Source organism: Sphaerodactylus townsendi, linkage group LG07 (assembly GCF_021028975.2).
Source record: "Sphaerodactylus townsendi isolate TG3544 linkage group LG07, MPM_Stown_v2.3, whole genome shotgun sequence".
In the NCBI taxonomy this organism is placed as follows: Eukaryota; Metazoa; Chordata; class Lepidosauria; order Squamata; family Sphaerodactylidae; genus Sphaerodactylus; species Sphaerodactylus townsendi.
The window spans coordinates 19277625-19290991 of record NC_059431.1 but is presented as its reverse complement, the minus strand read 5'-3'; the positions used below and the strand labels follow the sequence as shown (position 1 = coordinate 19290991).

General features: G+C 44.1%; 1 protein-coding gene across 1 annotated transcript in view; it reads right to left on the bottom strand.

The window, feature by feature from the left end:
- Positions 1 to 13094, bottom strand: part of LOC125436955 (serine/threonine-protein kinase N2-like) — an 80173-nt gene extending 67079 nt beyond the window's left edge. Inside the window, 1 exon segment of the mRNA XM_048504338.1 lies at positions 13083 to 13094. Within this exon segment, the coding sequence (XP_048360295.1) occupies positions 13083 to 13094 (12 nt within the window).
- Positions 13095 to 13367: the final 273 nt, after the last annotated feature.

Sequence of the window (13367 nt, the reverse complement as noted above, 5' to 3'; positions counted from 1 at the left end):
GATGAGTCCCCAGGAATGTGCTGCAATGGCAGTACAGTCCAGCTCCCTGCCCTTCAACCCTACCCTGAACCTCTTCACAGCCTTATCACTCATCATCAGAATTCAATGGCAGAACAGTTCCTTTCTGCATCCCAAAAATACAACGCTGCTAAGCCTAAAATCGACGCTCTCTTTGGAGTCCACTTACAGGTGAAAGTGCGGAGCAATAAACATTACTGTACTTCAAGAAAAAGACAATTACAGGAAGCTGCTGCAAAATATGCGAAAACAAACCCATCAGTCCACAGACAGGCTGTGAGGAAATATGCTGCATGTCACCCCAAAGTTCACAAACAGGCTGTAAAGAAGTGTGCTGAATGTCACCCCAAAATTCATAGAGAGGCTATGATGAAGTATGCATAGCGAAGCACGGGTACTCTGCTAGTATCTATATAATCTTTTCTCACATTTTATTAAGCTATGGTCAGTTTTGTCATTGTGTACTATGATCAGTTAGGATAAGGCCCGTTCCACACAGCACAAAGAAAACATTTGGGAAACGGAAAAATAAAATTGGGTGTGAAAAATGAAATGTTTCCTGCTTTCCCTGCAGCAACAGGACACATTTTTAAAACATTTGCAGGGGGGAAAGTCACTAGTTCAGTGTTTTCAGAACAATCCATTTGGAGCAAAAAAGAAGACATTTTCCAATTTTTTTTGGGGGGGGGATTGTGCAGAATTCTACCCCAAAACACTTTTTAAAAATGTCCTGAAAGTGTTTTATTTATGCTGTGCAGAATGGGCCTATGTGAAACTGAGATTGGAAACCATGGTTTCAAAATGGTTTGTTAACCACAGTCAAGCTTAACGATAGTTTTACATGAGATGTATGTAGTATTATTTAAATATTTATCCTCCTCTTTTCTCTCCAGTGAGGACTGCAGCCTTAAACATTCATCTGCGGGCCAAGTCTGGTTTCACAAGCTAGCCATAGTAGAACAAACCATGTTTTTGAACTATATCCAGTCTGAGCCATATCCAAACAGCTGTGGCATTTCTGCTTCTAAAAATTCTCCTCAAAATTCTCTGTGAATTATGATCTAGAATAGTTTCCAGATATCCTTTGGAATATTACAGTATTTGCTGAATATGTTGGCATCTGCTTTTGCCATTGGGTAATATTTATTTTCAATTATTAAGTTTTTAATTTGATCGTTAATTTGCAACCCCCCCCCCCCCCCGGTTTGACAGCACTGATGGTTTAACATGCAATGGCATTTGGTAGCTGACATGCATTTGCTGGTGACATGCAATAGACCCTAGAATTTCACAGTAATTTATTGTTTACTTGTAACTGTGGTCCATTACGCACAGCAGAAATAAGATGTCCTGGGGACGTCTTTAAAAAAGCCACCTGCTAATTTTTTGTTCAGACAGCATGGATAAAAAAGGCATCTGAGGAGAAAGAGGTTTTTCCTCCTGCCCCATTGTTAAAGCCTATTGTCAGTTTCCTCTGCTGCTGGTGCCTGACATTTTGGGTGCTGCTGAAGGAATTCTTCTTGCCTCCATTTGCTAAAGGTTGCCCCAGGACATTTGTTCTGCAGGTTCCAATCCTGGGTGCCTTTTCAGCCCAATAAGTGCATGGTTGTACTCAGTGGTGGGGTTCAAATAATTTAACAACCGTTTACAGTGGTGGGATTCAAATAATTTAACAACCGGTTCCGGTGGTGGGATTCAAATAATTTAACAGCCAAGAAAACATGCTCCCCCCTGTATTTTTCTCTCCCATTTGAACGGGGCCACTTGGCACACTACCTGTATTGCTTAATAAACCCTGCTCAAAGGACTGCCATAATGCTTGCCAGGTTTAATGTTATGCCTTCTGACTTGTTACATAAGCAAGAAAAGGCTAAAAGATTGTACCCGTGTAATGATGGCTTCTAGTTGAATCTCTGGCCCACCAATTACTACACTGTCTCAGATTCAAGGGAATCAGATCCAAGTATGTGAATCTTTACTCCCCTTATACATTTACATCTCGATTTCTCCAATCTAATTAGGATTACACTCCACTTGTTGGACAATCCTTGATCCTTTTCCTTTGTATGATAGTGGCAGAGACTTTCTTTCCTGGAAATTACTTAAATGCCAGTAGATTTCCTCTCGACTTTAACATTTATTTCCTGTATTGTGTGTATGCTTTTAATCCGTTTTTTAATTATTGGTTGTACTGCTGTTCATGCCAATAGCAAGGCTTGCTTTTAAAACAACTGGCTGTTTACAGTTGCCATTTTAACAACCGGTTCTGGCCGAAGCTGGTATGAACTCCATGAATCCCGCTCCCACCTCACTAGTTGGTGGCCTCTTTTCAGCCTATTCTGTAGGCCCCCTAGGGGATGGGCAACCCCAGCTGAAGCTGTAGCAATGTGAAAAGAACTAAGGCCCCTTCCGCACATGCAGCATAATACACTTTCAATCCACTTTCACAATTGTTTGCAGGTGGATGTTGCTATTCCACACAGTAAAATCCAGCTTCAAAGTGCATTGAAAGTGGATTGAAAGTGTATTATTCTGCATGTGCGGAAGGGACCTCAGAGGAGCCAGGAGGTTGAAAAAGATGTCAGTTTCTCTTCAGCTGGGCTTGAGCGAGTGGGGAAAAGCCAGACTGAGAGAGTGCTGTAAATAAGTAGTTCAATAAAGTTTGTTCAAATTAGAGATTTTACCAGTTTTTGGCAAAGATAAAAGAACCTCCTTTCAAACAGAGCTGACAGAGTTTCCCTTGCATTGGCCACAAGTCAGCTCAAAGGTACATCTACCCTCTTTCCCCAAATATAAGACATTCCCTGAAAACAAGACTTAGTAGAGGTTTTGCTGAAGTGCGAAATATAAGGCATCCCCCGAAAGTAAGACGTAGCAAAGTTTTTGTTTGGAAGCATGCCTGACGAACAGAACACAGAAAAATAAGACATCCCCTGAAAATAAGACATGGCGCATCTTTGGGAGCAAAAATGAATATAAGACACTGTCTTATTTTTGGAGAAACACGGTAGCTCTATATAGTCTACTTTGGCTTGGCAGCAACCACCAAATAGGGTTGGCTGCTCCAGGTTGGGAAATACCTGGTGATTGGAAGGGGGTTGGGGAAGGGACTTCAGTAATGTCACGGGCCCCTTCTGCATATACAGAATGATGCACTTTCAATCCACTTTCACAATTGTTTGTGTAACCAACCTGCTCAGAATGGGTTGACCCAGAAAGGGGTGGAGACTCAAAGCAGCAGAATGCTGCAGAACTCATGAGGATGGAAGAAGCAAGGCTTCCAGGCTGGGACCTTGATTGATTTTATTAAGCCCTGAACACCTTGTTTAAGGTAACTGCAATGTTGTTGAGAACTGGTGGGAAGGGAGTTTATTTATTTTTTGCTATATTGTAAATGTTGATGTTATATGTTATATGTTAAGAAAGTAAACCATTTTGTGTTTTTTTTTTAAATTTGTTGTTGCAAACTCATTCCAAGTTCTGCCCCACAGAACCCACAGATAGAGGTTACATTTGCAAGTGGATTTTGCTATTCCGCACAGTAAAATCCAGCTGCAAAGTGCATTGAAAGTGGGCTGAAAGTGCATTATTCTGCATGTGCGGAAGGGGCCATATAGTCCACTTTCCAAAGTGGCCGTTTTCTTTAGGTGAGCTGATCTCTTGTCACCTGGAGATCTCTAGCCACTAACTGGAGGTTGGCAACCCCGGCCTCCAAGCCACTGTTCATCTTTGCTCTCCTTTAACTAGCTGATCTCTCTCTCCTCCACATCGAACACCACAATGAAGAACAACAGAACCGTTCCACACAGTGTGACAAGCTTGGCCGAGTGCTGAAATCTCTTCCCATCACCATGATGATCCAAGTTTCCTATGGTTGATAAATGCCAGAATCCTTCCCTCCGCACAATACAAATTGGGCTCCGTTTTGATTAGGGGAGAGGGGAAAAGAAGACACGTTTTCCATCTAACCTTGAACTCTTTCTTCATTCTGACTCCTTTCCACGTTTGGAAACGTTCTGCTCATGATGAATAAAACAGAGGCCGTGTGTGTGTGTGTGAGGAGGGGGGAATGGAGAAATGTGATAGATGACAGCAAGAAGATTGTATCTAAACACATCATACTTCAAGCTAAGATGTGGCCAGAAATGAGAAATAGAAGACAGGAAATGGAAAACTATGTCTTGCTCTTTTTCCACATTCCTTAGGATTCGCAGCAATCTTTTGCAAAATTGTTCCACAGCACTCTCCCGGAGGGGGGGGGGGGCAGCTCCATGGGCTTTGTCAGGTTTATGAGAATTCATTGTATGTGATGGACAACCTATGTGCCAACTTCAAACCAGTGCCAAGAGCCATGTATGCTATGCTTGTCCAGTTGTCCAGGAGCAGCAGTGGCGTAGGAGGTTAAGAGCTCGTGTATCTAATCTGGAGGAACCGGGTTTGATTCCCAGCTCTGCTGCCTGAGCTGTGGAGGCTTATCTGGGGAATTCAGTTTAGCCTGTGCACTCCCACACACGCCAGCTGGGTGACCTTGGGCTAGTCACAGCTTCTCGGAGCTCTCTCAGCCCCACCTACCTCACAGGGTGTTTGTTGTGAGGGGGGAAGGGCAAGGAGATTGTAAGCCCCTTTGAGTCTCCTTCAGGAGAGAAAGGGGGGATATAAATCCAAACTCTTCTTCTTCTTCTTCAGTTACAAAAAGGGTCAATGTACAAGCAACTGCTTTCTGACTTTGGGACCACATTGTTCGATTCCCTTTGCCTTCAAAGAAGGAAAAAACTCATAATGTAAAGTAGGAAAAATAGATTTGGAGAATGTACATTTGAATGGCTTCCAGCAGCTTCCAGCTAGAAGAACTTGCTTGAGAATATTTAATTCTGTGGAAAGCTGGTGAAAAATATATAATGAATAGATCACAGGTTTATTTGCCAACCTGGGTTCTTTTCTGTTCACAAAAAGAAAATTGTAAGCGGCAACTGGTTGTTCTTTGGAGTTATCAATCCACTGGTTGTTCTGTGGAGTTATCAATCCACAGGTGTATCAAAAGGAAATGGTTGTACAATTATTTCTCTGCACGTTCTGCCCCCATCCCCACAAATTGCAACCGGTGTGATCATTCCTATTTCGCAAAGGTTGTGTTAACGTTTCCTAAAGGATTTATTAATTAAACTTTGGATTCATCTCATAATTAATTCTTATTAAACACCCTTTCCTTTGAAAAATTCCTTTCCTTTGAGACCTTTTAGAATTTCGTGGGATGCTGCAAGGCAGACCGCAGACTAAGGGAAGTTTGCAGGAATCACAGGTCTTCCCTCATACAAATTGGTAGCACCTTTTGCTCATACAAGAACTGCTTGGGCTGCAACCCAGTTTTGCCTGTCTTAATAGGCTGGCCAGGTTTCCTGCTTTGGCAGGTGCCCTCTGTCTCATAGGCTGATGCCACCAATGGCTTTTGCTAGGGCAGGGGGTATTGTGAGATAAAAGGCAGATGGGCAAGACTGAGTAAGTACTGCCTTTTTATGTGGGATCCATGAAAGATTGTTTAAAAAAAGGCCAAGATATTTAAAACGATTGACCTGTTCAATAAGGATATTGCTTGTTTTCCAATAATATTTCTTCTGGGATCCAGCAAAAACCATTATCTTGGTTTTCTCATAATTAATTGTTAATCTATTGGAGTCACAATACCCTGCAAAGCGCTTCATAAGCCACCTCAATCCAATTGTGTATTGAGACAGCAAAATGGAATCATCTGCATAGAGCAGAATTGGAATATAATGTGAGGACAGCTTGAGAGCATGAAAATTAGAAGCTACCAGGGTTGAAGGGAGAACAGTCAAATAAAGGTTAAAAAGAGTAGGGGCCAGCACACAGCCCTTCTTAACTTCTTTGGTGGGGTAAATGTAAGGTGACCAGATGGTCACCTTTGTGAACCGGGACGGGGGGTAGGCGTCAGAGGAATAGATTGCCTTCAATTTTGCCAAGCTTCACTGCTGTCAAGCAGGCGTGGGAAACGGCAGCACCCCAGAAGGTTGCCGTAAGCCCTGCGAAACGCACGATTGCAAGTAGGAGGTATTGCCGCGACTGCCTTTGCGAAACCCCAGGAAGGTTAAGTGCGGCAGCCTCCCAAAAATCGGGACAATTGAAATAACCCGCGAGACATGGGACAAATTGTTTGAAGGCGGGACTGTCCCGCCAAAAGCAGGATGTCTGGTCAGCCTGGGTAAATGGGCTCAGTAAGGAGACCTTCTTGAGAACATTTAATATGGCAGCTGGTACCTATATGTATTTGCCTTATGAGGAAGAGAAGTCTATTGTCAATTCCAAGAGCAGCATGCTTGGCCCAGAGGAGTGATCTAGGGATAGTATCAAAAGCTGCCTTTAAATCAATAAAGGCAGCATAAAATCTGCTGTGTGGCCTGCACGAATATTCGGGGGCTAAATGTGCCAAGACTAACTCATGGTCAAGCATCGACTTCCCTGTAGTAAATCCAATTTGTTCAATCCCAGTTGTACGTGATTGTAAAGCCCGGGCCATGCCACCCTGCTCAAATGGAATTAGAAATTGTGTTGGAGAGCAGATTCATTTAGTTGCTATGTATAAGTCTGCAAATTCCCAATCTAAGAGCCGATGTTTTAATAGTTTGTACGCTTCTGAACAAGAGAGGGAGAGTCAGTGATTCAAGAGACAATCGAATAGATACAATTTTCCTTTCGATCAGAGAAAACCAGTGTGTCGGAAAGTATTAAGGAAACAAGGGAATGATCAGATTGTAGATAAGGAAGATGCAGGCAAAATCTGAAGGCGCTAAGCTAAGCTTTACATTCCAAATAATTTTCCCCAAGTTCCAAACACAGGGCTGCATAGGGGACACAGTTCGGTAATCCAGAACTGTGACTGCCCAAGGTCACCCAGCAGGAATGTAGGAGTGAAAAAACGCATCTAGTTTACCAGATAAGCCTCTGCCACTCAGGTGAAGGAGTGGGGAATCAAACCAGGTTCTCCAGATTAGTATCCACCTGCTCTTAACCACTATACCACGAGTAGCTGTGTGGCTTTATGAACCGAGAAGCCCCTGTTTTAATTCCTGTCTCTATTTTCTAGGTGGTCGTAGCAAACTACGGCCTCAGCCTCCCATCCACAATCAGAGAGCCATAACCCAAACTGATATAGGTTTTGTGGGAGGATTACTAGAGGTAAATGTCTCTGAAATGCTTTGCGTGTGATAAAAGACAGCACACAAGCGTTTTTATTGCGTATGAATTATTGTATATAAATATTATTGCTAGACACTTGCCAAAACAAGGCTTTAACTGTTCAATAATGTATCAGTTGCTTGGCAACTTTATTGGTATGGTGGTAATTTGCTGTCTAAAGCCAGGGTTGCGTTGTCTTCTTTACATGGGCCAAGAACATGGGGAGCGGAGGTTAGCGTCAAGGAACTGGCAATGGTGCAGAATTGTTTTGAAGATATTTATGCAACCCCGTGTGCTCCACCTTGTTTTCTTTTAAGGGCAGAGATTTTTGGACAGTTTCACCACAGCCTAATGTTCTCAGGCCTGCTTTTTAAAAAACAACAGTGGGATAAATTAGCTTGTATGGAGGCTTATTGCTGCCCTAGAAATGTGTTTCGGTGCCAGTAAAGGATTCATTTCTCCCACACTCTTTTTTGTGTAAATGTACCAGTTATTCTCTGGCTTTTCATTCTTTTCGTTTTGGGATGATCTTTGTGCAAAACGCCACACAGAACGGGGAATTAATGGTAGGATTTTCAGCTCACAGGCAGGAGAGATCTGGTCTACAAATATGCCTCTTTTTCCCCCCTAAGTGAGCACATATTAGCAAGATTTCCCACATAAAATACTTGGAAGGCCGGGGTGCTGTAATGGGTCAATGCACCCACTTTCCTCTGAAGATGGAAGACGGATGGCTTTGAGGTGATGCAAATATGGCGGTCAATCCTTATCTCCCACGAACAGTCAATTAGAATCCTGCCTTCTGAGAGTGCTTTGTGTGAAGTTTTCTCTCATTATTAAAATCTCCTCCAAAGAGCTCATGGCAATGTATACTGTTCTTCCCTCCTCATTTTTTCCTCACAGCAACGCTCTGAGGTAAGTTCGGCTACTAGAAAGACTTGCCAGTGAGCTCAATGGCACAATGGGGATTAGAACCCAGATCGCCCCACTCCTAGCCTAAACACTCCCCACACTAGATCAGTTTTCAGTTAAAATATCAAAGCTCTGGATTATTGAGAGAAACTCTGGCCTTTTGAGAGGGCTCTTATTGACCCTCTGGCGTGGGAGTTCTCCCGATGAGGAGACTGCCTTCCCACTGGAAAAGTTGTGCCCCCCCCCCGGAGGAAAACAATGGCTATATCAGGGGATTCATGCACGCACAGCAATTGGAGGGTAGATGTTCTAGCTCTATTCTTGGTGGTACCATAGTGGTGGGCACTATAGGGTGTACTAGGGTTTCTAGCTCCGGGTTGTGTACTAGGGTTTCCATGGGCACCCCAGGGTGTACTAGGGTTTCCAGCTCTGGGTCGGGGACTACCTAGAGATTTGGGGGTGGAGCTTGAGGGGGGACTTAAGGAGGGGAAGAACTTCAGTTGAGTATAATGCAATAAAGCCCCCTTTCCAACGCAGTCATTTTCTCTCAGTGAAATGATCTCTTCCACCTGAAGACCAGTTGTAATGGCAGGAGATCTCCAGCAATCACCTGGAGGCAAGCAACCTTACTGGGGCCCTCTAGTCTGTCCTTTCTGCCAGAGGTTATCCAGCAGAGGACTTCCATAGCTCCTCTTTCCTAATCCTTTTAAGTGCCGGTGCTGAGGACTGAACTCGGGATCTTATGCCTGCTAAACAGATGCTGATCCACTGACTCACAGCCCCACCCGCAGGAACACTTCCTAGTTGGAAACCTGCCTGCGGTTATCCACAACAAGTTCATGTGGGCACTGCTTTCTGCACGAAACACTGCTGTTTTTGCCATGTACAAACATGTACAAGTTGAGCTTCTATGTCAGTGATGGCAAACCTTTCCGAGACCGAGTGCCCAAATTCCAACCCAAAACCCACTTATTTATCGCAAAGTGCCAACACGGCAATTTAACCTGAATACTGAGGTTTTAGTTTAGAAAAAACGGTTGGCTCCGAGGCGTGCGTTACTCAGGAATAAGCTTGGTGGTAGTTGGTGGCTTTGCTTTGAAGCAACCATGCAACTCTTCCAACGGGTGAATCACGACCCTAGGAGGGTTTACTCAGAAGCAAGCCCCATTGCCAGCAACCAAGCTTACTCCCAGGTAAAGGATCGCACTTTAGTTCTTCGCATGAAAATCAGTGGGGTTTAGCAGCGCTTAACAGGGTTACTTACATTGCTTCCCCAAAACTAGGTCTTAGGTTTAATGCTAATAATCAAGCCCAGTGGCCCAGGCCAGCCTAGATGTGTGGGGGGGGGGCACTCTGCACGTGCCCACAGAGAGGGCTCTGAGTGCCACCTCTGGCACCTGTGCCATAGGTTCGCCATCACTGTTCTATGTAGTGAAGGAAGCACAGCAGTGGTGGGATCCAAAAATTTTAGTAACAGGTTCCCATGGTGGTGGGATTCAAACTGTGGCATAGTGCCAATGGGGCTGGGCGGGGCATGACAGGGCAGGGCATTCCTGGGCGTGGCTGTGACAAGGATGCAGCTGCTGTGCCGGCCCTTGGGCGGGAAACGAATGCACGCAGGCACAGGCTGCCACGCACGCCGGTGCACCTCCTGCTAGACTGCTTCAAGTTCTGCGCGCTACTGCTGAGAGGAGGGGCGTAACTAAGGCAAAAATCACCAATTAGTAACCCCCTCTCGGCACACACAAATAATTAGTAACCTACTCTTGGGAACCTGTGAGAACCTGCTGGATCCCACCTCTGAAGCACAGCCTAGAAATGGCTGATGTTTATTTCCCAGGCCTTGCTCTTTGCTGGCTTTCTCTAAAACCTGCTCAGCTGTTGTCGTTCTGCCGCTGAGCTCAGCATCCAAGCTGTTCATTGTTACAACAGATGTTTTTCCTTTCTGTGGGAACCTTTCTGAATGTGTTTCTACCCAACTCCTTTTACCGAGTACATGCCAGTATGGTCAAAATCCAGAAGACACGGGTGTAAGTTCAGATCACGTTGCTGTTGCAAAGCAGAGGTGTTCGACGCCCTCAGTTCCTTATGCCGTGAACGGGAAGTCCCAAGATCTGGTTCTAATTTTTTTTTAACAAAATAGATGTCATTCATTTTGGTTGTGCTCACAGAAGTAGGTTTGGGGGGAATCTTCACAGCTATTGTGGCGCTGGAAATTATGCAACTGCCCCCCCAGCCCCCTGCGCACTCGCTTAAACAAGCTTTTTACAGTGAATAAATCAAGAATGCCAGGATTGCGTTTAGACGTGAGGAATGAAGACGCTCAGTGTTCTCATTTTGAGTGATTTCATATTGCATGTTTGAGCAGCCTGTGTTGAGTCTTGGCTCAGGAGTTCACAGCTTTCATGCTATTTATAAGTATATAATAATATATATTTGTATGTGTTATTGAGGTATGTCTTAGCTATGCTTCCCAAGACAATTTATGAAAGTAGCATCGTTAAACAGCTATTTGAAATGATCCCTGGCCAATATGGACCAAATCAAAACTGTTAGCCCTTATAGATCCATCTGAGGAAATTAGCATTTGCATCTCCCCAACCAAGCACTGTCAAATTTGAACTGAAAGTCTACAGTTGGTTTTTAGTCTATTTTTTCTCCCTCAGCCTTTTTTTTTTTGGTCTTGTTTTCCTTTTCCATGTTCTTAACCTATCTCACAGAGTTGTTATGAGGAAAATGGAGGTGAGAAGAATGGTGTAAATCACTCTGGATCCCCAGATAAGCCTGTGGAGGCTTATCTGGTGAACTAGATTAGCTTGTGCACTCCAACACATGTCAGCTGGGTGACCTTGGGCTAGTCACAATTCTTTGGAGCTCTCTCAGCCCCACCTACCTCACAGGGTGTTTCTGGTGAGGGTGGAAAGGAAAGGAGTTTGTAAGCCCCTTTGAGTCTCCTTACAGGAGAAAATGGGGGGATATAAATCCAACTCTCCTCCTCCTCCTCCTCCTCCTCCTCATTGGGGAGAAAAGTAGGGTATAAATTAAATAAATTAAATGTATAAATAAAATCTGCTCTTTAACACATGTATTATATATACTGTTACTATTATATTGTTTTAATTGGGTGACTTGTTGAGTCTCAGGCTCCGTCCGCACATGCAGAACAATGCACTTTCAATTCACTTTCACAATTGTTTGCAAGTGGATTTTGCTATTTTGCAATGTAAAATCCAGCTGGAAAGTGAATTGAAGGTGGACTTCCCCTTGATGCTGCTTCAATATAAGACTCTCCTGTTTGTTTTTCTCTGCAATGCTTACAGTTTGGATTTATACCCTGCTTTTCTCAACTGTAAGGAGACTTAAAGGGGCATTCACACTCCTTCCCTTCCTCTCCCCACAACAGACACCTTAAGAGGTAGGTGAGGCTGAGAGAGTTCTGAGAGAACTGTGACTAGCCTGAGGTCACCCAGCAGGCGTCATGTGGAGGAGTGGGGAAACAATTCCGGTTGACCAGATAAGAGTCCAGCGCTCATGTGGAGGAGCGGGGAATCGAACCCAGTCCTCCAGATTATAGTTCGCCGCTCCGAACCACTGCACCACAATGGCACAGGAGGAAAATGGAACAGCAGTGGCACCCTCACCACTGAACTCAGCCATGTGTATGAACAGAGTCATTCATACATGAAGTGATATGGACAGAGGCCCTGTATGTATAATGGAGAAGCTTGCAAAAGGCACACTCCCTGAGCCCATGTTGAGAGCATAAGCACATACCATTGTATGCACATGGGGTCAATTGTAGACCTTGTTGCATGTGTAACCTCTAACTGTGGGTTCTGTGGGGCAGAACTTGGAAAGAGTTTGCAACAACAAATTTTAAAAACAAAATGGTTTACTTCCTTAACATATAACATCAAACATCAACATTTAACGTCACACTTCAAGGTCCTGTTCAGGTTTCATTTCAAGTCCTTCTAGTTACAGTCTTCTGATATTGCCAAGTCCAATTCTTCCTGCAAGTGGGTTGGCTCCTGAAGACTCCAAGGGCTTGGTGAACAGGATTCAACATGATGAAGGTTTCCACGAGAACTCTCGCCCATTACAAACATAAAAAACCCTGAAACAATAAACTCCAACATTTACAACATAGCAAAAATAAACAACTACCTTCCCAGTAGTTCCCAACAACATTGCAGTTACCTTAAACAAGGTGTTAAGGGCTTATAGAAATCAAGGTCCGAGTCTGGTAGCCTTGTCTCCTCCAAACTACATGAGCTCTGCAGCCTCATGCTGCTTTGAGTCTCCACCCCTTTCTGGGTCAACCCATTCTGAGCATGGGGGTTACATATGCACATGGGGTCAATTGTAGACCTTGTTGCATGCACAGAGGTCAGGGGACACGACTCCACCCTTTCATGTCACCTACCTTTTGCTTTCACCTGTATGTTGTTTCAATTAAGGGTTGTGGTTTCTCACCTTCAAGTGGTTAATGAAATAACACTTGTTCTCAGAAAGACAATTCCTCGGTGTGTGTGTGTGTGTGTGTGTATTGTTTTTACTGGAGAGCAAAGCAGCCATACTCTTTTGAAGATCCAAATCTTGCTCAACTGTAAGATTTTTTTGGGGGGGGGGAAATCAGCACTGAAGACAGAAGAGATACTCCAGGAGACGCTTAAAGGAAATATATACCTATAGTGCTTTTCAGATAAGGAGGCTAGGCTTAAAAACCCTGCCAGCACTGCCAGTCAAACAAGGCGCAGGAAGCTGAGCACGGCCGGCAACATCCACTTGACTTTTTTTCAAGTATTGGCCTGCTTTGATGGGCTCAAGGCTGTCCAGCTGCTTTGAATTTACTAGCTTATTTTCAGGATGTTTTGAGAATGAAGAAGGAAACAGGATCCACTGGGCTGTCCATATGTGCCACCAGATTATCTGCTTGCTGGCTTTGTGGTTTGACTTACCTGGGACTGCATGACCTCGTAGCACCTCTTTTAAATATAATGACTGCTGCAGTATAAATGCCTAATGCCCACCTGTCGCTTGGTTCCATTAATAGGGTGACATAGCTCACGGTTCTTCAGCTGCAAAAAGTATAGTGTGTGTGTGTGTGTGGTGAATGCTGACTTGGCACTGGCATGGTTCAGTGTATCCAGAGCAGTTTTTGCAAGCGAGACATTTGGAAATTGAACTTGCTTTGTTTGCAGTTTGAAAGAAGCAGTGTTTCACATGGTTTTGCCTCTGCACAA